Genomic DNA, 26,111 nt, shown 5'->3' on the forward strand with positions numbered 1-26,111 from the left:
GTGTTTGTTAGTTTTATGTACTTGTGCAGGTGGAACAATGTGATCCAGTGATGAAATGTTGCATGCATTAATATCACATGGAGCTCACACCATATACTGACAATAAGTAAAATTTTATTTATATGTCAAACTAACACAAAATTATTGCAACAAGACAAAATGCAGCTATGTAATATGTTTTTTTTACACTTATACTGCATGAAATGTGTATATTCAATACACTGGTGCTTAACCTGGATACAGTGTCTTCCTTGGCACACTCAGGTCTGCGGTGCATTTGTTAACATATAAGAATATTCTTTCTTTTTGAGGGAGAAATAAAAAAATACGCTTACAGAACTTGGTTGAAGTGTCTCTATAGGAGAGGTATTTCACTATCCGGTTGTTCAGTCTGACGTCACTAGCCGTGTCTGGGTCTAAACTCCGCTGCAGGTCCATATATCAAACGATCACTATGGCATTACTGAGAGTTGAAAAACTGTTTAAAGTCTTTCATCTTTAATAAAATGATCAGCGTTCTGCTCTACCAGGTGTAACAATTGAGTTTAACATCCAGGCATCCATGAAAACGGAATTTATGACATTTAACGGAGTTAGAAGTTAGCAGGGAGTTAGCTCGCTAGCTTCTATCGAAATACAATATAGCATGTCCTGACTGCGGGGTTTTGGAAACAAATTCAAACGTACAGCTCTGCTATCACTTCCAGCATAAATGAAGACAGAAAACTAAACAGCAGTGACGTTTGTAGGGTTACTGAAGTTGGGCTAGCTGGTATATAATGATGTGCTACGTGACAGCTAGCGACACAGCTATGTTAGCATAATATAAACAAGCTAACTTTTTTTCCACTCGATAAAAGTTAACGTGAGTGTTCTCGGTGGTCAGGAACAAATGTAATCGCATGGCAGGATGCTGTAAAAGGACCAAACTTCAGCCAGGAGAACAACTGAGATAATCCATCCACAATACGAGGTTAGTCATACTGCTGCATGGGCTGGGCTGTAGTTACATCCTAAGGTTTTAAAAACTGAGCTTAAATAAATGATTAGCGGTAATAAAAGCCGAGGGAGGTCAACAGTGATCACTGACTGTTTTAGGAGCTTTTTGAGATCAAATAGAAGAAAATACATAACATTAAACATGTTAACAACACAAAAGCCATATTAAACGCAGACTACTTTAGACCCGGAAGTAGGATTCGTCGCGTCATCACTGAACAACCGGATATGCAGAAACATCCCACTTAGCAGCATCTTCTTTGCACATCTTACATTCACAATAAACCCATCTGAAAATGGTATTTAATACAACCTGACTGACTCGTTCTACATCCAAGTAGAAACTTCAAACTTCAACTTCTCCCCTTTGGCATTCTCTTATAAACTAATAGTTTATAACTCTAAGTTAGCAGCAACACTCAAACACTGTTGCCTTTCTGATATTTTTGTTTCCTTCTTGTTTTATTTGTTTCAAAACTAATAAGTGCACAAATTAATTATAGGTCCTCTTTGAGTAAAAGGGTTGTTTATATACGGATAGTTATATTCGCCGGTGTGACGCAGTCCTGTATGTAATTCATGACGAGATATGAGTGCATATAAAGCATTAGTTTGTTTCCTATGTACAATAAAACACTCAGTTTCTATAGCCATTAGCGTGTTTGTATTTAGGCCTTTGAAATAATGTATCTCATATGTGTGAACAAGCAACTTATAATGCAAACCCATCCTTTGATGTCAACATTTACATTTCTTAGATGGACCAATGCGAACAAGCTTGAAAATGAGTAATATTATGCGTAAATACAAAATAATGACATATTCCTGATAGTGCTTAAAAAGTTTACAAAACTCTCATGGCTTCACAACAACAAACGGTTCTTATTCGGTGTACAGACATGGAGAAAATCAACTAAAAGTCATATAAAAATGTCAAATACCAACTGCATTGGACCCAACAAATACATCTTTTAACTGTTTATTTATAAGATGGAACATCAGTAAAATTATCTGAGCAGTTGTGATTCACAGCTGTTTCATAACCTTAAGCCTGCACTTGAACATGAAAATGTTCAAAGCTGAATTTTAGAGCCTTCACATGAACACGTCTGAAACAACTGTGATGTGCATACAAAGATGTACATGGCAACAAAATGTGCAACGCTTTGCAGTTGAGGCTACTTTAATTAGAAACAGCTGAGCATGTGAGCATGTAATGCCTGTGCACACTAACACCGCTGTTGCACATGCACGTTTATAGAATAAATGAGAAGCAATTTTCTGAACCCTATTAGCTGATTTTCTGAACCCTGTTAACCTTTATGAATGGCAAGTGCACGCTATTTGCTCAATTATCACATGATAAGAGAATCAGAGTGAGGAAACATTTTCTCAGAACAAGAACCCGGGATGTTTGAAGCACATCCAGCTACACTATGTGATTCCTCTGATTAGCTGCTTGTTTCTACGTGAAACTACATCGATGTAAAATGTTTGCATTTGAGGAAAAACCTGCAGATTCTACAATAATTACATATACAGAGCCTACTGATCCAGTTCTTACCTAGAGTCTAAAGCTAGCAGGGTGGCAGCCAGCTTTCACACAAAAACTTGAGAAAAAGCTAATAAAAGTAAAACCAGGTAAAACTATTTCCTCTGTCACTTGTTGTACAGCCTGGAAACAAAGTGAACCTGCGACTTTCAGTTTACTGTTGCTCTCTACAAAATCAAAAACTGCTTAAAAAACTTAATGGTAGAGAGGGTAAAGATAGTTCAAACAGCTGAAGCGGAAAGATCAAGCTGGATAATATTAAATTATTCAATAATTTTATGTCAAAATTCAGGCAGCTCAAACAGACCCCATCAGTGAAACAACCGCGCCTCATCTGCCTCAGCAGGGTGAGGAGGACATTTGTTCATACTCTGGACACTTGAGAAGGGCGGGGTAGTTAGAGGAGTTCATCTGGAGTGAGGCCTCGGAGGAGATGGAGGAGGGACTGCGACCACGTCCGGCCCAAGCGTTTGGATGGAGGAACTGACCGGAGTAATCTGAGCAGTTGCTGAGACGAGGTCTGTAGAAGCCCTGATGGGGCCTGTACATTTCCTCTGCTGTGTAACGCTTCATGAACAGGTACACTGACATCACACCTGCCGTCTGGGGAGGGAATAAACAGATTAAGGCTGGGACACAGTACATCTTCAGCTGCTATAAGGACAAGATTTGCTAAATGCCTGAAGTACAAGGCAAGTGATGAGATTAAATCTATACAAACAAAACTGAGACCAGTGCTAAGTTTATGTACATAAAACCATTAGTTAGACAGAAAATGGTTAAATATTACTGTGGCTTTGAAACATTCTTGTAAAATGTGAGATACTATTTGACTTTCTGAAGTTACCTCAGTGAGCAAGAAGGAGATGGCAGCAAACGCAAATGACCATCCATACTTGTAGCTGAAGTAAGCCTCATTAGTTTTGGTCCTGTTCAACATTTCATCATTAATATTGGAGATGTACAACACCAGACCAACAACCAAAGACAGACCTGTGGAAGGCAGAGAGACGAAATGATTAAAACTTATTTTATATAGCAAAGGTACACATCACTGATAGCTGCATAAGTTTGCATAATATTTTCCAAAGACAGAGTTAATGAAAACAATCATTCTTTCATATGACAGTGATGGACATGCACAAATATATTGGGCCACAGTCTCTCTTAATCTGTGAATGCATGTGTTTTCAGTCCATTGCCACAGATGTATGAAATCAAACACCAGGGTTTGCAAAATTTGTGAAAAAATTGGAAAGTTTTGTTTACTTTCCTGCTGTGTGCAGCAGGGGTCTGGTAGCTGCAACACTGGCATACTGTAATTCATTTTACAGATTATAATGTGACAAGATGAATGACGTGCAACAGATGGTAGCACAGTTGAACCTTGTCCTCCAACCTCCCACCAAGCAAGCACACGTGCATGCACACATGGCGCCACTTTGTCCAACTAGTGCAGATACAGTAAGTATAAATCAAGTACCTGACAAGATGAAGAAGATTCCAGAAACAAAGGCCAAGATGGTGCGATGTGGTCGAATGTGGCCGATATTACTGAGTACAAAACCAATGAACATGAAGAAGAGGCTGACCAGAGGAAAGGGTGTAGAAGAGCGAATCATCTCTAAAAGGAGAGAAGGGAAGCAAAAAGAAAATAAACTGATGAGTTTGAGTGTGTTTTATGGGTCCTTATCTTAGCTAATATAAAATTTCAATATCTGTATCTATTTATTTTTCTTATTAAAATTTGCTGTAGTAGCAGCATGAAATATTCAGTCGGTCTATCTTATGCCTCACTTTCATGGATTTAGTGTTTAATTACCTTGACTAACTTTTGATTCTTTTATGTTAAGACGGAGCAGGGCCTGCTCGCTGTGAGAAAATGGCAAAAGACCTCTTAGAGTCTCTGGTACTTTTTCCCGAACCCCCATTGTGTTCTTCATTACCCCCAAAATATAGCCTTTTAGCTAAGTGGGCCAGATGTCTAAGGCCATAATCTTAATGGAATTTGGCTTTAATGTTCATTAGCTGGTAAAACTTTGGATTCAGTGGCAATCTTGCCAGTTGAAATCTACAAGAAATATTCAAAAATCTTTTCTGAATGAAAACATAAACATTTGGCTAGCGGATACATTGGACAGTGGTTTACTTTCAATGTCATCCTAAACTGTTGTTTTAAACATCCACTGTCACCAGATCTGGACCCAAATCCTTGAGGACTGTTCACAGCATCTCGATTAATTTATGGCACAAAAAATTCAGCCAGTTGAGTAAACAAGAGGAAGTCCAACCTAGTTCTAGTCCTAATTAATTAAATGGCTGGTCAGTTTATGCTCTCCTGTTGTTTCCCTTGTCTTTTGGCCATTTGTCCCTCTTCACAGCTTCCTGCTTGCTTCCTCATGTCTTTAGGTATTATTATTGTTAGCTTGTACTTTGCTGGAATTTTGTTTAACTCATCCTGTGGCTCTCATTTAGTTATTTGCTTCTTCCAGAAAATGCAATCCCTTACATTTTATTTTTCAACTTTTCTGCATTTGTGTCAGTTTTTTTCAACCCCCACATAACAGCATAAAAGAGTGTGCTAATCTTTGAGTTACTGCACCTACTCAGTATAACTATATAATTGCAGGCTCTGGAAAAACTGACTTTTATATAGCTTGGCAATGTTATTTTCCTACAATTTGCTTGCTTGACTTGGTGAGACTCCACAGATTTAAACTTAAAGTGCCAAATGCTAATGCGTATATGTATGCCCATGCATTTTCACCATGTAGGGAGTTATTTAAATAGCATCACTGAATTTTTCATTAACACTCAGTATTTGTCTTGCATGCATTTGCCTTGGGGATTATTCCACAAATTGCAATATCACTCCATCCTAAAAAAAACCCCCACATACTGTATGAGATGACAGGACAGCAATGAATGAATGACTGAATTCATTTCATTAAGTGATTTTAAATCTAAACTACGAATCCTTGAGGCCAAGTCCACAACATGCAACTGTTTCAATTAGATTGATTATCATTTTAACTGACTTTTTTATTTTATTAGAATTTTATTGAATTGTTGCATGTGTGTTGTTGCTGCCTGTGTTTGAGTAATTTCTGTAACTGTGAGACACTTGCTGCTGCCTATCTTGGCCAGGTCTCCCTTGAAAAAGAGGTTTTTAATCTCAATGGGATCTTCCTGGTTAAATAAAGGTTAATAAATAAAATAAATAAAGAGGTGTGGACTTAATTCATGTGAGTTGTACTCAGGTAAAACTTAGTTATTTTCTGTTATCCTGTTAGACTTTACAATATCAAAACAGGATTTACATATGAATTGAGTGTTTGTTAAGAATAATCTTATCATTCAATTCAATTCAATTTTATTTATATAGCGCCAAATCACAACATAAGTCGCCTCAAGGCGCTTCATAGATACAGAGAAAAACCCAACAATCATATGACCCCCTATGAGCAAGCACTTTGGCAACAGTGGGAAGGAAAAACTCCCTTTTAACAGGAAGAAACCTCCGGCAGAACCAGGCTCAGGGAGGGGCGGCCATCTGCTGCGACCGGTTGGGGTGAATCATTGTCTTGTAAAAAAAAAAAAGACTTCTGACAAATGTATGTGGCTTCAGTTAACACAGTTCTTTCACACACTTCTATATAAAACATTTATGTTTTTATCATCTTGGTTCTGCATTTCTGTGCAGTAGCTTTGGTACGGTACATTTTTCTATGACTAAAACCGCTGTGCCCCTAGATGCTATTATGGTGAAGCATTTTAAACTAAATGGCATCTTTTCAGTTTAGAAAATAGACTGAAAAATGGTCAGAAATAATCATGACATGTGAACAGTTACTTACTGAGTACACTAACAGTGGACTCAGATGTCATCTGCACATTAGTAGGCATCACATACTCAATGGTAAAACACCGTCCATTCTCCTCTCCTGGAATGAAACACAGGGAAAAAAAATATTAAGTGAAATTTCAGTATATGTTTTTGTACACAAGCGATTAATTAAATCCAACCCTGAAGGTCATACAGTACACATGCAGAATACATGGATGTCTTGACATGATGAATACCTATAATGGCAAAAACGAATAAATGTCACAAATGTCATGTTTTCAAACAAGTTGTTGGAACGACGAGTTGCAAGTGGTATCTAAGGACCAAGCTCAGTTTATTTTCTCTGTGAGGCTCTTAAATTTAAATATCACTTAAAATCAGTCAACTTAGAAAGAGAATGGGGAGTTTATAGCTTCCACACAGTTTATGCTGTCAGTATTTGTTTGAGGAACACCCAACATTAGACTTTAACACCTTTCTCCTTATCGCGCTGACACATACAGTACAAAATGTGGCAGCAAAACACACCAACTGATTTTTTTCATCACTTCATTAACTCCACACACTATGAGGTGTTGGATTAGGTGATATTCTGGGGTTCAGCATATGTAATTACCTTCATACTGCTTCCACAGAATACACATATAAGGATGTGTTATGTTTTTGCATAGCTATTTAAGAAAAATATAATATATCAAACAAATCTGGGAGATTCTTGAGACTGTTCTCCAAGGATTTAGCCAGTTATTGACCCCATGTTTATAGTCTTGCTGGTTTTCACTTTAATGAAAAGTCAGTTTTTATTGTGCATTTCTAGGGTTTCTTTGTGTATGCAAATATCGGGCCCCCACTTCTTAGTGATATCACATACAGTATGTCTACATTTGCACATATGCGCAAATACAGTCTGTAATTTGTTAGTTAATTACCTCACTATATCATGACATAGTTATATTTAACAGACATTAGGATTAATATGTCTGCATATGAATATAAGACAGACAGACAGCAGGAGAAACTGATGGAGGAGAAGTTTGTAAACGCAGACTGATTGGACTAGTTCAGGTCCACATTGTGTATACATATGTAAGTCATTGCAGATCTCCCTCAAACTTGCTCATTGTATCAGCTTTTCTTTTAACATAAAGTAAAAGCTTGAGCCACTATGCAGTAAGTCCAAGGTTCCCTTTGGTCATGAAATATTTTGTACTCCAGTCAACAGCATTTCTGTACTACTACTAATCACCACTTTCTTTTTATTCCCAACAAAGGAAAATAACAACTATTACAGAACTTTCATGATGAAGACTTATGTTATTATTTCAATTTTTCTCTTATTTTTTATTATTCTCTATAATAACTGATTCTGGAATAAAATACTAACTGTAAAACGTGATATACTTCACCTGCCACAACACCGTGCAACCTCATTCACATTCACTGGTGTAACTACACACTGTGATGGTAAGCACTGGTTGTTTCTGGGTCAAATTAAGTGGGCAATAAGGCCACTCAATTGCCCCTAAAAAACACACTAAACCATTAGTTTGTTTTAACCAAAGGCCTGCTTCATGGCAGCAGAACATCTCTTACATAATCACAACTGGAATCCCAACATATTTACTAAGACTTAACCATTAACCCTGAAAAAGGACGAAGCAGCTCAATTGTCGTATAGATTAAATCAACAGTAAGTGGACTGATGTTAAAGGTTATGTTACCATTTAAGAAAAACACAAATATTCTTCCTGACCATACTGATCAAAATAATTGAAACATTCCCAGTGTAGGCTGGCTAAAGTGAAATGTTAAGCTAAACAGTACAAGTTTGTAAAGATGGAATTCAATCAATAAAATCAGGTTTGCTGAAACACCTTTTTTAGGTTTGCTGTTCTTAAAAACGAGACTGGAAAGGCTTACAAATTAGTATTAGTAGTTTAGAAATAACTATAATTTAATGCAAAGCTAGACAAAGAAAATGGAGTGTGGCTAATCTCCCTAGATGTGGACATTCAGTTAAAAACAAGAAATACTGGTTGGTGGTGAGCAATATCTCATACTCTAGACAGAAAGAAGCTGGTGTTCTCCAGCTGTTTTAACACTCCAGCAGCTGGCAAACCAGAACAGATTAGATCTACAGAAATACTGGGAAAAACCTGCTTTACGGTTTTCCCAGGCAGCGCCCAGAACTTAACCAAGTAAAGTGAACTCTGAAACAATCTAAAGACAGCTCGTCTGACTTAGAGTATGACTAAGCTCAAACACTCCTGAAAGACACATGTCCTTCTTGTCCTGACTGATGCATAAACAGTTGATCAAAGAAAGTTAAACCAATAATAAAAAAGAAGAGTCAGTATGATTATAACTGTTGGTATGTCTCCTACGGTGGGTTAAATACATTGTGTTGATCTGTACTTGTGAGCAAAATCAGACAAAATCAATTTAATGACCAAGCAAAAGAGGAAAAAGCATGTTATTTTAATTGGTTAATATACGTCTGGCTTCTGTAGCATAACTAATAAAAGCATCTTAAAGACCTAAGCACAAATATCATTGGATGCAATACAAAACATAAAGGAGTTTTTTTCTTTGGTATCTAGATATCCAGCAAAATAACAGAACATAGTACTGCAAGTACAGTAAATTGTTGTGATTACTGGAGGAATCGAGAGGGTAAGAGCAAGAATGGATACCTGGTTTACTCTGGGACAACACTTGTCTGGACGGTTGTTTCTCTAAAGAAAAGATTTAAAACGGTTAGTATTTCCAATATTTTCCAATCAAGAACTGTGGAGGAACACGTTAAGATGGTGTTTATCCATGCAATGTGCTGTGCTTCTGCAGTTGCTTTTAATGTGGAATGGTAAAGTGAAAAATGCAGGTCAAAAAGAAGGAAAAGGAAAGTCCAGTTAAGGAGTAGAGAGGAGTGTCTGCACCAACCAAAACTTCATCTGGCACCACTGAATGTAAATCAGCAATCGGTTAAATCATGAGAGAAGCAGTCTTGAATAGCTCTCTATCAACAGGAAAAGTGATTTTGAAGGATACAGCATAGGACTGGAAAACAGTTTGGAGATAGTATACAGGTAAGGTGATGGATCATAAAGCTATGCAGAGGTGAAGGCAAAGTTTCAAAGTTCATGCTCAAATATTCAAGTGCAAAGCAAAAACAAAAATACATCTTCTATACTTGCAGCAGTCTAGTGGTTAAAGAGAAGTAAAAAAAGGAAAGAAATGAGAGGGAAAAAATGCAATGCACAATATACTGCAAACGAGACAATGCAAAAAATTTTGGTGAATGTGTGCTTCAAACTTAGCTGTGTATAATAAAAATAGTTCTGAAAGATGGCATCACGATTTTATTTCCACTTTGTTACTGCTTTTGAGACTAACAGGAAATCTACTCTACTGTGTTCAAACTGTATTCTGACTTCAAACTAACTCACCAGCCAAAAAGCAAACCCTCCACAGACCAGAGTGGAGCGACATGCGCATCTCGGTGCTCTGGTTGAGAGGAAGGATGACGCCCTCTTCCAGGTAGAGCCAGTAGTCGGTGCTCACGGCGATCCCCAACAGGCCGAGGCCGCAGACGGCGAACACGCTGCTCAGCAACGTTAGCGCCTTCCTGCCACATAGGCTCATACCACAGCCTCAAGAGCAGGGGGGCACCGGTGGCGGAAAATGGAGCTATGAAAGGGAGAGAGAGATAAACATTTTTACTTTTATTTTTTTCCTTTTTTTTTTGTAAAATCCACTTTTTTCGGTGCTCAGAGGTGGTGGTTGGGCCTTTGGGTGTTGTCATGTGTGACGTTCTGCAATATTTAATTTCACTCGAACTGAGGCTTACGACTGAAAATGGAGATCAGGTAGAAACAGAAAGTAACAAACGCACCTGCAGATAGGACAGTATTATCTCTGCTGAATTTTAAATCTGGGAATGAGTCTCTTTCTTTCAAATCTCCCATTAATCTTTAAATAACCAAACTGTGCAGGATGAAAGATTTAGTAGAGCATGTTTGAGGAAAGTTTTTCACTTGACTACCCTTGACTGCTTCCAGGCAGAAAGAACACTCCTGCAATGTACCTAACAGCACTGATTGCACACAAAGGAGAATTACAAAACTGAGTTTGTTTTGATTTGTTTCTGCTTTAATAATCATGTCTATGATTATTAAAGCAGTTATGTAGTACATACATAACTGTCTGTTATGTATGTACTACAGCTGGCATACAGTATGTCACGGCATATGAATGTGAGTGCTTGCCAAACAAAACGATGGCTCTGTTCTTAGCTGAAGCCCACTTTTGCCGGAAGCTAAAGCGCTGGGAGGCTGAGATACATGTTGAAAGGAATTGATTTCACATAATGAGATCTCAGCATGCTGCTACTTTGAGCACCCACTGTGAGCTTGAGAAGATGGAGAGAGAATTTGTGAAAGGATTTTGAACTTTTCAGAAAATTCGTCGCATTTGGAAATCGCTTTCCTCCAACAATTCCTTATATGAAGACTTAATACAAAGCCCAAGTTAGAAGAAAAGAGTGAGATCTCCATGCAACCGTCAGCATGTAGTGAGGAACAAGTTTGCATAGTGAGGAAAAGTCCATGTAATACAGTAGAGAGAAAGACGATCATCTCCCTTTAAGCAAGCTTTTGGTAACAATGTGAAGGAAAAACTCCCTTTTAACAGAAGTTAACCACTGAAGTATCAGTCATCTGAGGGTGGGCATCTCAACCAGTTAAAGCACACAGTGAGAGAAAAAACAAAGTCTGATGGGGATAGTAACTTTAGATCAAAACCACACAGTTCATATAGTTATGCCAGTTGTAAGCAATTGAAATGCACATACTGTAAGTAATCAGAATTCACCAAGCACAGGAGCAGCATTAATGGAAAAGGACTATTACTAAACCTAAGCTATTCTTGGCTCTGTTGCAATCAGCAGCTATTCATTTACAATGACCATAAAGGCTGTATATTCAGGCAATTGCTACTGAGCTGTAAGTAGATGGATGCATTCCACTCAGTAACCCTTTTTGTGTACTTCACTTACCCAGAAGGGCTGTTTTAGCTGTACAGTACAAAACCCACACACTGGAGTAGTGACTGTGCTTAAATATACAGTCTTGAACAACCCTTCATTTTTTAAAATATTTTTTAATCAACAGTTCTCCAGGCTTTCTGATGATCTTTCAGACATTCTCTTGGGACATTGGCTGCCGGGGGGCACTGCACACCACCCAGAATTTCCAGTAAATTAATCAGTCAATCAGTTAAAACAGATTATTATGAATTTCAAAATCTTATTTGGTTTTCATATGTACATGTTATCAGAGATGTCAACTCTAATAGCAGGGAATTAACTAGGCAAATGATTTTTTCTTTCTTTCTTTTTTGCCATTTTTTTTTCAAGTAACCTATATTTGACAACAGCATAAATAAATTGGGAAATTCTGTTTTTGGTGTGCCACCCCATTATTTTTAGTGGCCCCCATATTGCCCCTATGAAAAAATTCTGGAGCAACCCCTGCCCCCTCTGTCCATCAGTAAATAAGGGTGTGACAATCATGGTGACACTGTAGAATCAAATAACTAAGACCCCAGTCACACAGGCCAAGAGAATAGTTCATGACCATCTGGCACCCAGTTTCAATGTGACAGGATGCCAGAGGTTGATGGTAGTTGTTGGAAAATGATTGTTAAAGTCCCAGTCATGCTGGCCCAAGTCAGTGACCCCCTGAAAACCACTTATCATTAGAGAAAAATGTGTATTCCACAACTGGTTGGCAAAAGACTCATTGCTTTGGTCAGTAGCATATTGTTACAGTCATGGTTTGAATGGAAATGATGGACTTGTCTGCAACAACTGTCCAGCTACACTCCAAGATGTAATAAGAAAACTAGTTTGCATTGCACTTTTTCCAAGCTTTACTACTGTTTGGCTAATAATTAGTGAGCATTTCAAGACAAACATGGTGTGCACATGGTGTGGATATAGATATTTATTTGTAGAAATTTGTGCTTGTATCAGATCCAATGTGGCTGTTAACTTTTCAGCATGGTGTGCATGGCATCAAATTGTAATAGTGTTTGGTAGAAAAAGTCTCTATTAATAAACAGCTGAAGCTGTTTCAAACAAAATAGTTCAGCTAATATCTGACTAAATACAATTGCATTGATGTCCAAAATGTTTCTTGCCTTTCTGTGTGTGCACCAAGTTCCCATCTCTCTGGTCACTCAACCTGCACACCTGATAATCAGCCAGTCATCAAATTCCAGCAGTATTTAAGGTTCTGGTCTTTACATCAATTGTTGCAAGACCTTTAGTCACCTATGGAACTCCAAAGTGTTCAAAATTAAATAAATAAATAGGTCAAGATGAAATAAATAACTATGTGAATAAATACGACACAGATATGTAATGTGAGAATGATATTGTGAAATAATGGAACACATTTTGAAAAAAATGCTCATTATTGTGAAATATATTGCATTCTGCTATATAAATTTACTTATCATTGTGAAATATTATTTCATGGTCATTATTTTTCACAATAACAGAGATTATTCCTGAGGCATTTTATTTATTTCCAGCCGTTTTTAGTCCAAAATGACCTTTTTTCAAAGTCAGTCTTTATTTCAAAATCCCGTTTTTCCCGATGGTCTATTTATTTCATAATGCGACTTTTCAGCAGAATGACTTTGTCTGTCAATCAATGTAAGTGGGCTGGACCTTTGCACCTATTGGCTTATCGTTTACCATCGACTAGTTTTCCTGGATACCGGCTCCGCGGACGGCTGCTGCAGCTAGCAACAGCGTGCTAGGTCAAAAGTCACGGAGGATGGCGGACTGGTGTGAACTTCAGCCAGTTCTGCTCATTTAAGCAAATCAGATAGAGAGGGATCATTTACCTGTAGATACTGTTTTGAGTCGTTTAGATGTTTCTGAAATGCTTGGGATGATAATTGCTCTTCAAGATGTTCGCATCGATGACAGCATTGTCAAAGGTTTAAGATCAATTCAGCACCGTGTTCGTTTGGAATACGCCGAGGAAGAACAGTCTTCAAATGTTGGCTGTCCACGTCTAGAAATCCCGGTGCAGCACTCAGGACTTTAGTGCTGTCCGGGATAACCATCGGGGTAATTGCCGATACATTTTCTGTGTCTCCGAGCACAATTAGGAGGAAAATGACGGAGGAAGGTCTAAGGTAAGTTTATGCTGTAATTGAGCACCTGTGTGATTCTGTACACAGCATTGTTTAGGTGTTGACCTTAATTATGACGTTTGACAATGAATTATTATCGCTTACTTTTTTTTGTTACTGTCTAAACTAAGTGGGGCAGCTACGGCTAAAGCTATCGGCGCCATCTCGGCGTTGAGACACGTTTAGCAGTGTTAGCTGTTAGTGTGTTAACTCGGAGACTGGGGTCAGTGGAGCCTGTAGGAACCTTTTACACAGAGAGTAGACCCACCAGCTTTCCACAGTCTACTTACTTATCACATCTTGTTAGACAGCAGGGTCATTAGTGCTTTAAATAGTACATAGTTGAATGTTTCATTGCTGTTTGCAGTTGATTGTTCTCTGATAACGCATAACAAGGTTGATGTTAAATAGCGAGTTTATTGAAATGGTTTTGTCTATTTCAGCAGCATTATAGATATACTTTCTCTGGTGTCTTCGGTAAAGCTAAAACAAGAATACATTTACATCCTTGGTTCTTTCAGCATTAATTGGAAAACTTGAGATTTGCTGTGCGCCTCCCAAGCCATTCTCTTTTATCCCACCTGTCAGGTATAGATGGCAATACTTTAAACAAAGTTAAATTTGTTATACCTGAAGAGAACCAATCCTGACCTAGAATGGGTGAATGAATAATTAGTTGGTAGCCAATGCCTAAGCAACTCACATAGGCCCTGGCAGACTCAATAAGTCCATCTAGGAACAGCTGCAGGAAACACCTCTTCAGTTTAGATTTAAAACATGTGCATGCTCTTTCAGGTTGATGAGGATTATGGTGTGGACTGGACAGGACAACATAATCGCTGCCCATCAAATGAGATCACCATTCCTGAGATTCAGCTCCCAGATGCACTGAATGAACAAGACCCTGCTGTGCTACCAATACTTCAAAATCACTTGTAGAAAGACATTATTACATTTAATCAGTTTCTATGTCAGGAGGATTTTTTTTTTTTAAATTTCTACAGCTTTGTAGCTAATACTGACTCAAAACAGCATAACCAATTTCATTTTCAACAAAACAGTGAGTGGCTATAAAACAGGATTTGTTTTATACAGCTGTCACTTTAATGATATTCATTTCTTGGTTGGATATACAGTACATGTCAACTCTGAGCAGATTTAATACAATGAACACAGTAGAGTAGTGTAACATCTTAATTCAAATAATTTTTTCTAGAAATTTTTTTTGTATCAGTAGCGAGTATAAACAAAACATATTGTGTAATTTATAATGTACAGTGAACAACTGATTTTGATATCTGAACTCTTCATCAGTTTATATTAAAAAAGCCATAAATGCACACCTGTACTCTGTATTTTTCACTGTCAAGTGTATTAAAAAGAACTAGAACTCACTAGATTGTCCGTTTCTTTGAACACCGAGTACAGTAATGTGATGCAAGAAAGAAGAAATGGTCTAATTTTACCATGTGGTTATGGAATCAATCGTAAACCAGACCAAAACCTGAGTCAGTAGAGTTGAGACACACCTGAATGTCCATTAGAAATGACTCATAGGTACAGTAGTGTGCAGGAAGACGTAGTACTTCAAAACCGGTGGAAGACTTTGGAAGATTGCTGTTGACCACTTCCACAGTCATTTCTCGGCAAGACTTCCCATCCTGTCCAAAACTTGATGAGGGCTTTTTGTTGTGCACAAGATGCTGCAACAGAAGATTGTTTTAAACTATAATGACATCCTATATTCATTATTTTGAATCTTTTATGGAGAAATACCATAAAGATGACCACTTACATACAGGGCACCAGACATTTTTGCCCCACTCAAATTGCTGTTGTAGCTTTTATAGATATTTTTATGTTAACAAAGCTAAAAGTAGTCTACATACAATTCTAGTGCAACTGATAATGCCACCACTCTTATGTATTGCATGGAGCAAATAACAAAACAAAATTATACTATAGCGTAGAGCTGGGCGATAGAACGATAACGATATGTATTGCGAAATAACTTTTTCTCAATAGAAAAATTAAACTATTGCGATAGACCTCACCGCTCTTGTCCTTTTTATAAAAATAAAAATAAATATCGTGATATGAAAAAATCTCATATCGCCCAGCTCTACTATAGTGTACTTTGTTAATGACCCAAGATCACTGGACTGTATGTAATTTACCAAAGTATAATCAGAGAAAACCAATGGCAAAATACCTATCGCAGCAGACTTACCATTTTCAATGAAGGACCGAAGGTAACCTGCCACTCTGCATTTATCCTCGAGAGCATTCCTCATCTTCATCTTCTGTGGCAGGCCACAGTCATTTTATAGCTTTACTTATCTTGTAGTCTTAAGAGCATCAGCAACATTAGGTGTATTTTTATTAAATGTAACCCAGCTGTTCAACTAACCCACGCATACAAAACAGTATATTGGTGTTTTGTGTCAACAATTAATGTTCATCCTTCATAAATTAACCAAATAGCTTTACTATTCAGATGTTAAAAGATGTGACCTGACCTTACCTCACAACAGGGAGCAGTCTCTGATTCCCTTGGTAAGAAAGGAGGAATGATGTCTGATCTTTCTGTCAGAAGCGGCCATACCATGGTTTCCTTAAGCCCTTTCCTCAGCTGCTTGACTTGACGACTTGTTTGTGTTATGACCTACAACGGTGAGACCAAACCAAAACTGAAGTTGGAGTCTGTAAAGTGACACACACTTTAAATGTTAAATATTTAAAGAACATCCACTATACTAGTAAAAGCATTTTCAAATTATAACCACTTACAAAATCACTACGTTGAACTAAAATTGCTTTCTTTTCTTTCACATAGATTACTTGTCTTCCATATTAGCACAGAAGATAAGCCACTTTAAAACAGTCATGAATAACTATTACCTACAACAATGTAAATAGTAATACAGACATTAACCCAGAAGACAATTATTTTCTCTTACCTAATTTATAGAATTCTTTGCTATGATAAAAAACAGTATTAAAAAAAATCTGTGACTAAACTGATTAAAAAGCTCATTTTTGCCAGACAGACAGACTAACCAAGCAATAATAACATATCGTTACTTACCCTGAACAGCGTTTCGTGGAGTGGAGCTAGCTGTGATAGCGTTAGCATTTGCTAACGTTAACACTGTGCGGTTGTGATGAGAACTTGGACCAGGGACCACTTCATCTCCAGTACACTGCTGCAATACGCAGACTGAGGTGAAGACGTTCAATCTAAGCGGTTAGCAAGTTCTCTGAGTAACTCAGAAACGGACTTGTTTCCTGCAGCCATGCCCTTCACAAGAATTGATACACCTGTAACGTTATTCGCGCCCAGTGTTTTGCATTTGTTGGTGCCTTAAGTTTATTTTGAGCTGCATACTGCCGCCAGCTGCATAGGAGACGCATTGCACCATTAAACCTAAATCGACAATTCATGTGCTATTACTTATGTCTGAGTAAAGGAGCAACCAATCACACAACCGGCTCCGCCCTGTCTTTCTTGATTGACAGACAAAGTCATTCTGCTGAAAAGTCGCATTATGAAATAAATAGACCATCGGGAAAAACGGGATTTTGAAATAAAGACTGACTTTGAAAAAAGGTCATTTTGGAATATAAACGGCTGGAAATAAATAAAATGCCTCAGGAATAATCTCTGTTATTGTGAAAAATAATGACCATGAAATAATATTTCACAATAATAAGAAAATTTATATAGCAGAATGTAATATGTTTCACAATAATGAGCATTGTTTTCAAAATGTGTTCCATTATTTCACAATATCATTCTCACATTACATATCTGTGTCTTATTTATTCACATAGTTATTTATTTCATCTTGACCTATTTATTTATTTAATTTTGAACACTTTGGAGTTCCATAAGTCACCTCCACGTGGTGCTAACACTACAAGTTGGATCTATTTTTGTGTGTGTGTGTGTGTGTGTGTGTGTGTGTGTGTGTGTGTGTGTGTGTGTGTGTTTGCGCATGTGGTAATCTTTATCTCCTGTCCCTCAGGATCAGTTTCTCCAATTTCCACTGTGCCAATTGCCTTGCCCTGTTCACCACCTTCACTCTGCCTTCGTAAAGTATACCTGTCTCACTTCTAGCTCTGTCCATTAAACTTCCATCAGCCAGCCATTTCCCTCACCAGCCACAGCTCTGGGGCCTTTTTACTGGAAAAAAGAAGTATAAAATCACAAGCTGTTTTCAATAAAAATCAGTGTCTCGGACTAGAAATAACCATGGTTGACTTTGTGTTACCTGACAAAGTAAAAACAATGAAAACCAATGAGCAGTGCTGATTTTCATGTTTGGTCTAGTCCACCAAATACTCAATAATGTTTCATCTGACTTAATTAACCTCAACAAAGCCTTCATTTGTGCATTTGTGAAAGGGGAAATCACAAGTCATTTGTTGTCAGTTTACATTAAGTGACATCACAAATGCATAAATTACAAATTGGGATTTTTAGAAGCTGCTTAAGCAAGCATTTTAGCACGCCATAGGGACTGAACACAAGACAAGTTTTAAGTATTAATCTAACAATGTTTTTTACAGATGAGTTCATAAATTAATACCACTGCTCTCCAAACAGTTTTAACCATTTCTCCCTACGCTAGGCAGGAAGTGAAAATTGCATTGTATAAAAATATAATATGATCCTGTCTCTATTGTCACAGTTTATGGTTATTATGAGGAAACTGTTGCACTGGCAAATGGAGGAACTTCTGCATCACTGTCCCTGTAGTGTCTGGCTGAATTATGCTTCAAGTGTTAAAAATGTTTGTAGAGTTTGCAAAATGTGTTACGTTTTACTCCGTAAGAGTATTTTATAAAATTATTTGCAAACATATACCAGTTAATAGAATGTGCAACCAATAATAATAATTCCCTCATTCAGGGGTCCCATACTAACAGACCTGGTATTATTTTTCATGTTTTGTTCTTTTCTTTTACATTATTCCTTAAAAAAAAAAACTAAATAACAAGTATTCTAGTTTCAGATGTCATCTTTAGACTTAAGCACTCAGTTTCATCTATCATCTATAATCTGTTAAAATAAACTACATGTAGGTTTGTCCTAGCTTGTGTTTCTTACTATTATGAAAAGCAGGAACCAGGAGTAGAAAAGACAGCACCAAAAAAAAAAAGGTTCTTAGTCCATCATAATCAGTGAGATCCAACACACTTGTCAACACACACACAATTACCATAACCAGTCATTCATTAATACTAATAATTCTGTTCATTGTTCTGTTCTTGAAAGGACAGTAATTGTGACTGATCTTAAATGAGAAAAATGTGTTTTCATTTTGAAAGCTTTCTCTTTAAATGTTCAAAGCTACGGGCACCAAAGCTTTGGCTCTTGTTGTGGGATCAAAGGAGTACACAAAACACCCCTCTCCTGCATACTTATCAGAGCTGCCTTTGGAGGAAAATGTCTGAACCTGTGACTAGAAACCATCCATCAATAAATGCGAGGTTTGTATTTGTTGCCGTCTTCTCAAAAGCTGCGTGCTCGTGCAAAAACATAGAAATGGCACTAAAAAAATAAGCAAGTTAAAATGTCAGTAATGAGTTTTATTGGGGATGTTTATGTAGTTAATGGAAGTCAGAATGCTCAAAATGCAAAAACATTTGCTAATTAATTTGAATGAAAGTAAATAATGTTCACATTTTCTGCCACTAATGTGATACAAGGCCACTAGGGGCCCAGAGGTGAAGTAAAGGAAATGTACACAACTGCTAGAGTAAAGGGCACATCATCACCAAAAGTAGGGCAATTCCTTTTCTGCCTACTTCCTTAATATGCACCGACCCTCCTGTCAACCCTAATCTAAATGGCTCACTGCCAGAAATACAGCATTTTCCCTAAACTGAAAATCCAGAGGTTTTTCATCAAACGATGGCAAAGCAAGAAAACACATTTTGATCTATATTTTTTTGGTAATAAAAAATATATTGTAACTTGAACACAAATTGTAGTAAGTTATCCAAATGAAATTATTATTTATATCAACATATCTCTGTATAATTATGATATGTCAGTAGTCCTTTCGTGGTTCATGAAATAGCATTGCTATAAAAAATTCATGATTTTTGACTGATACCTTTGATTGTCAACTAAAATATGCAGTCACAAATTAAAATGGTCACAATGTTACCATGAAGAATAGATGATGTCCATCACAGCTGAGTTTGAAGTTGTATTTGGAATTCAATTCAAAATGCCACAAAATGGTTGTGAAATCTATGAAATCTTGCAATGAACACCCTCATTTGAATTTGTGTATTTGTTCTTCTGCGTCAAGGGTTCGTCAGTGTCGTAGCGCGGATCTCTTTTGGCATGCTTATTGACCCAGTTACTGTGGCTGTAAGAGCGTGGCTGAGTGCATGTCCCTCTGTTGCTTCTGATGTGGACAGGCAACTAACACTGTGTGAGTTAGTTCCTGTTGGCTGATGTTGCCAGGGCTGGCTGGGGGAGCCTAAGGACAATAGCAGTCCAAAGCAACAGAGAGGAGATATGCCATGTCATCAAGCCACAGTCACAGCTGGGTGAAGCTGGCAGCCCCATCACTGTGTGGCTGGGAACTGCTTATATATTTTCAGCAGGCATACTAAAGGGGAAACACATGTCAACAGTATATATCCACAAGCTCAGCCACGCATCAGATCTACAAATATCCATGAAGTGGGTCATACGGTATATCTCACAAATTATACTTGTGAATGAACACATCATTGCAGAGCCAGTTGTCTACAGCCAGTTTCTGTTAGCCTCACTTCACACATAATAAATCTTACAGAGGGAACGTGTCATAAAGGGGTTTCAAGCAGTGCTATTTTTCTATGTTTCCTCAATCCGTGATAGAGTTAAGAAATACAAATACAATAGAATAACACAAACCCAAATAAATGACACAATTATTTTACCTTTACTATCTCGATTAAAATGATTCATTTAGATAAGTCACTGAGTTTAGTTTCCTTATTTTAAAGACTACTTCAAATCAGCATATAGTCTTGGCTTTTAAGCAAGGTACCATAAACAACAGTTAAGGTTGTAACAATTTCTTTACATGCTCTTGTGTATAAGCGAGCATTTTCGATCCACACCAGCCTCAAGCACATAGCTAACAAGCAGGAATAATTTCTCAGTGGTCTAATTTTGGACATGCCTTAAAATCACAAAATTCATACTATAGTCCAAGCCCAATCTCTGCTGTAGGCCAGACAGCTTACAATGCCTCATCTGGCACGAAGCAGAGAAAGGTGGTGATGGTGGTGCAAGTTCAAGTTGTCAAGACAGAGGATAGTTTTAGTATTTTTAAAATAAAAAAGTTTGGTGAAAAAATTTGCCAATTTGTGTTACTATGTTGCTACGGCAGTTTAACCAGCTGACCTAATGTGTCTCCCTCCCACTCTCGGGACTCTAAAGCACTCTGTATCAAAATGCAGTCCATCTCTCTTCTGTAATGTCAGATCATCTTAATTTGACAGGGCAGCTCTGGATACAGAGCTGGATATAGCTCAAGCGTTTAATTCTGTTCCAAATGTGCTTCCCTTATGATTTTTAGCAAAGCATTTTGGCTTTGAACTATCAGCCCTTGAGGATGCCATCATATAATATCATGATTTCTTGCCTCTCCACTTGATCTCTATATCTTCTAAGAATAATAAATAAACAGAATATAAAATAGTAGCAAAAGGCTGAACAAAGGCTATAGCTTATACCCTTAAATATATAAGACCATTTAAATACCCCATTTCCTTTGCCATGACTTTGTGTAAAGCCGGGACAATTATCTGAACTGCTTTTTTTCTCTTAGACATATTCATAACAAAGAGCACAGACAGGTTCACTTTATTTAATAAAACGAGTGAATGGCACTTTTGTGATCTCTAAAAGGGTAGACACTTCATTGACTCTGGCACAAAATAAAATAGTGACCCACAGCAATAGCACTAACATCATTTCCTCATGTTTGTTGTAAGAACAAGTCTCCCATTTATTTATAAGTGCCTGACTTGGCCTTGTCGCCAGGCAACGCTATACAGAGAGGCCCACAAATTAGTTAAGCATGAATGAGCTGATGAGTGAGTCCCAAAACAAGGCTTCCTATTTGGCTGTGCACTTTTACATGCTGGGGAGGGGATAGAAAGGAAACAGGAGAAAGACACGGGGAGGCAAATACATTTTAAAGGTTTACAGAAGGAAACATTAAAAAGACATACTAGATGTAGCCACATAGGCACAGAATGATCTCAAAATGTAACTGGAGATAAAATATATCTAGAACAGGCATCCTAAAGTACATCCTGTCTACACTCTACAATACATTTACTTTAATTTTCCACAGACCCAGAAAGAAATGCTTAAAACTCCGGTAAAACTTTAACAGCAACTTTGAGAGTCTTACTCAGAATAGGTGTTTAAAAAACTGGGCACATGGCAGCTGTGATCAGCAGAGAGCACTGTGTTTACATTTTGGGGATATTCCCATCGGGGTGCTTTTTAGAGGGTGGCCGATCGCTGACCCAAGTGATTTGCTACCAGGACAGTAACTGATGCAATGGGGAACACTTATTTAATGCACTTTGTTTAATTGCTCGTGCTTTGTGCCCACACTGGGAATAGAGAATTAATTTAATAAATCCTGCAATTCTGACAAAAGACATATTGTACGTGGGTTTCTTTTATGAATAGATATGCTCATTAAATCATGGATTAAACCTACACCGATCTATTTACTAATGATATGTTATTTATATTTTTTGTCAGTGTTAGGTGATTGCAATGTTTTCTGCCACAGAGATAACAGGGGAACATGGAAATTGTTCACATTTATCAAAAAGGAGCTACATTTTGCTTTTGTCATGAGTGACAACTGTGAGCATTGGTTATGTGTAAACAACAAAGAAATAAGGATGGGGAAAAGAAAAGAATTGATTATTTTAATGGCAAGACACAGGGACAGGGCTGTATAACCCTGTGTAGCACAGTCTCTGATCCTATCATGTTTGAAACGTGGCCCATAATAATGTTTTACAAGGCTGCCATGATAAACATAAAAACTGCCAGCCAGAGTTTAAACATGTATTTAATTTATGGCATTTATGACATGGGCACAGAAAGAAAACAGTGCCTGCAGAAGTTTAATGATGAGATCAGTAAAAATCAGTGCTTAACAAAAACCCCAAGATTTAGGTCGACTGACTTTCAATTAAATACCAAACCTCTAGATACATCTTTGAGCTTCTTTAAGAGCTATGTGGCTAAAGAGGCTTTTACAGCGGAGAAAAATTAAAAGCTCTACAAAATGTGAGGGGCTAATTCTGCAAATCTAATAGACCCAATTGAAAGTGCATGAAGTCACATTTTCTGTCTTTGAGTCACAGCCTGAACCGTTATGTCCAGATAATAATAGACTGTAAACTACCTACATGTACTTCAATGCAACAAGTACTTTCTCATCTGGCAAATGCACAAGTATCCACAATGCAGCCTGTATGCATCTGAAACTGTTGAGAAATAATCCCCATACTGAATGAGTGTTTTAACAATGTTTGTTTGGTTGACACACTGACCCAATGACACAAGCTGCCTATTTAAATCTTAAATTATACAAATGCCAAGGATTAGTTTAGTATTACTTTACTATAGAATAATCATGATTTGTATTAGGTCAGATTATAATGTACACATGTATCAGATCTTACAGAATCATTTTCCATCACAACACCACAAAACTATCTACTATTTTAAACCTCATAACTATAACACATAATCATTCTGAATGGCCACCATCATATTAATGGAAGCAACAAATCAAGTAATTATTAGATGTCAGATGACATAAAGCAAATATATTAGCCTTATATTCAATCTCGATCGGAGTTTTCAACAAATCATTATGTCATTTAGCCAGAGAGACTGTTGTTTGTAGTGCAATCAGCCAGCTGTTTGTTAGGCTACTGATACCAGTTAATCTTTGGCTCCGGCTTAAACCGCTGTCCGCGGTACTGAACCACTCACACACGTTCTCGTATTGAATCAGTGATAAACTTAACCAAACCTGATGCTAAACAAGAATACCTCAACTGTCCTTTTAATACACGCCCTAGGCTCTGGAATGCGCACAGTAAATACTGCATGTGTCTTGTTTTCCGTTTTAGAGCCGTGGGTTTCGCCTAAAAGTCTCAACGACTCTATTTTTTAATTCGTTTCCATCCCTCTAATCCTAAAAAATCTAAGAGCGATATTCTTTGTCACACATGTGATACTTTAGTTTTCCTGCAAGTTACAGCACTTCACGTGTCGATTAGCGGCATTGTGACACAATTGAAAGGGTGTAATAACCGAACAGACTTTGAGTCGGCATAAGGGAGGTATCGGCTTCTCTTCGACTGCCACTTAAGGCGTACATTTATCTTCTAAGTTTTTGTTTTAATCAACGTGCAACAAATCCTTTTGAATATCGCTAACATGTGTCAGAGAAAAGCAACTCCAGTCTTCACATGCAGATGTGAGTAAAGGATAGTCACATACAAAGCTTAGTAAAGGCTTCAACAGTAATTATGGAGACAAAGAGAAAACATGTGTTTTACATGTTAATATTTCAAACAAGTCTCAGTCTGATTGGAGCTAAGCAAAAACATTAGTAGCATGGGGGAGAAAACAACAACAGGAAAAGTAGCTACTCCGTGTTTTTGTTGTTGTTGTTGTTTTTTGTTTTTTGCTTTCTCCTCCTCGAAATATTCTCTGTAACGACTTGCTTACAGTGGACACTCAAGGAAAAGTTGGCTAAAAATAATTTACCTTCGCGAAGAAGACTCGTCGATGAAACGCCTTTCTCCTGGTGTTCTGTTATCTTCTCTCTTGTCTTCCTGTTCAGTCGCTCCGCGTTATCTCGGCTTTGGCTGGAAATAAGCCCGTTAACTGAACCTGACCCGCAGCTGCGTCGCTCGCGCACCACTACTATCCAAAACAGCAATACCTTCTGCCCGCGTGGAGTGAGGCACGTGGCACCCCAACTCCTCACTCCACCTCTCTTCAGGTGAACGGGAGGGAGGGAGGTGAAGTGACGTGATATGGATCAGTGAATTTGTAGTTCAAACCACATGCAGCGATAAGATTTCAGCAGATATTGTTTTGATATGAAGCAGCAGCACAAAAATCAAGCTCTGCTATAGGATTTACCACAATGTTATGCATAAAATAAAATTTAAAAAATGACCTGTTTTGCAAGGATCTTTGTGACTCTGTGGTCTACCTTATAATCAATCTAACCCCCTTTGACCGCTGAAACTATCTCTATAAGCCTGTTAAGTTATATTTGTTGCAAATTCTGCTGCCGCCTTGGCCATTTCTTGAAAAAGACTTTTTTTTTTTTATCTGGATAAGCCCCAAACAGCTTGTACCTCGTGTGAAGAATGCTCTCTCTGGATCACCCAACAAGTCACTTACAACAATGATAAGGGTTCAGTTCAAATTAGTTCAATTCAATTCAATTTTATTTATACAGCGCCAAATCACAAAAACAGTCGCCTCAAGGCGCTTTATACTGCAAGGTAGACCTTACAATAATACATACAGAGAAAAACCCAACAATCATATAACCCCCTATGAGCGGCAGAACCAGGCTCAGGGAAGGGCAGCCATCTGCAGCGACCGGCTGGGAGAGACAAGGAAGACAGGATAAAAGACAAGCTGTGGAAGAGAGCCAGAGATCAAGGGTGCAATACTCTGTATTTAATTATTAAATTATGAGTTATTATTCATCTCTGACCCTCATCCACAGCACCTCTTTTGTCCTCCTGTCAACCCAAACCAGTGCTGGCAGATGAATCTGGTCCCACTGGAGGTTTTTTCCTGTTAAACGGGAGTTTTTCCTTCCCACTCTCGCCAAAATGCTTGCTCATAGGGGGTCGTTTGATTGTTGGGACTTCTCTGTAGGGTCTTTACAATACAATATTAACTTACCAACTTTGTTATATTTTTGCACAATATAAAAAAACTCTTCCAAAGGATATTACCAGAATTTATATTTTGGTGTTTGCTTGATTTTGATGAAGAATACTAAAACATCTGTACAACATCATCCATATGGGTAACTGAGTTTATATCCAATGCTTGTAATGGCCATCATGTTCATCAAACCACCAGGCAAAGTTCAAAATTATATTCCTTCAGCATAGCTTGCTACCAGCTTTTAATAGCTGTACTCAGAACTAAATGACTAGATGAGTGAGAGTGAGTGGGAACATTTGTGTGTCCTCGTTGTTTTCCCATATCTGACCTTCACTTTTCCATTAAGACGCAAACATTTTTTAAACTTGTGCATGTTGTGTCTTAAAAAAGAGCCTTCAACAGGCTTTAATTCTTTTTCATTTCCATTCATCCATGTAACCTCTGTTTCTACTTGCACTTGAAACAGATGCACTGTATAGTCTGTGCACGTGTTCCCACATGAGATTAGGAGCTTTGTGTGA

At 37.7% G+C, this 26,111-nt stretch overlaps 1 protein-coding gene and 1 long non-coding RNA gene across 3 annotated transcripts; both read right to left on the reverse strand.

The window, feature by feature from the left end:
- Window positions 1-2,883: 2,883 nt before the first annotated feature.
- LOC309708421 (voltage-dependent calcium channel gamma-5 subunit) lies at window positions 2,884-24,695 on the reverse strand. Of its 2 annotated transcripts, XM_082536466.1 has the most exons (7): window positions 24,439-24,695; window positions 9,845-10,085; window positions 9,092-9,133; window positions 6,409-6,495; window positions 4,035-4,175; window positions 3,399-3,544; window positions 2,884-3,154 (listed from the first exon to the last, which is right to left on the reverse strand). In XM_082536466.1, the coding sequence occupies exons 2-7, from the start codon at window positions 10,038-10,040 to the stop codon at window positions 2,891-2,893; spliced, it is 876 nt and encodes a 291-aa protein (XP_082392592.1). In that variant the 5' UTR covers window positions 10,041-10,085; window positions 24,439-24,695; the 3' UTR covers window positions 2,884-2,890. The 2 variants fall into 2 exon arrangements, with proteins under 2 accessions (XP_082392592.1, XP_082392593.1); XM_082536467.1 differs by lacking the exon at window positions 9,092-9,133 and having other exon boundaries at window positions 24,439-24,693.
- On the reverse strand, window positions 14,686-16,978 carry LOC309707817. Its single transcript, XR_014277081.1, has 3 exons — window positions 16,693-16,978; window positions 16,129-16,269; window positions 14,686-15,307 (listed from the first exon to the last, which is right to left on the reverse strand). It is a non-coding gene; the product is annotated as an uncharacterized lncRNA (long non-coding RNA).
- Window positions 24,696-26,111: the final 1,416 nt, after the last annotated feature.

Source organism: Aulonocara stuartgranti (genome assembly GCF_965226115.1).
Source record: "Aulonocara stuartgranti genome assembly, chromosome: 6".
NCBI lineage: Eukaryota > Metazoa > Chordata > Actinopteri > Cichliformes > Cichlidae > Aulonocara > Aulonocara stuartgranti.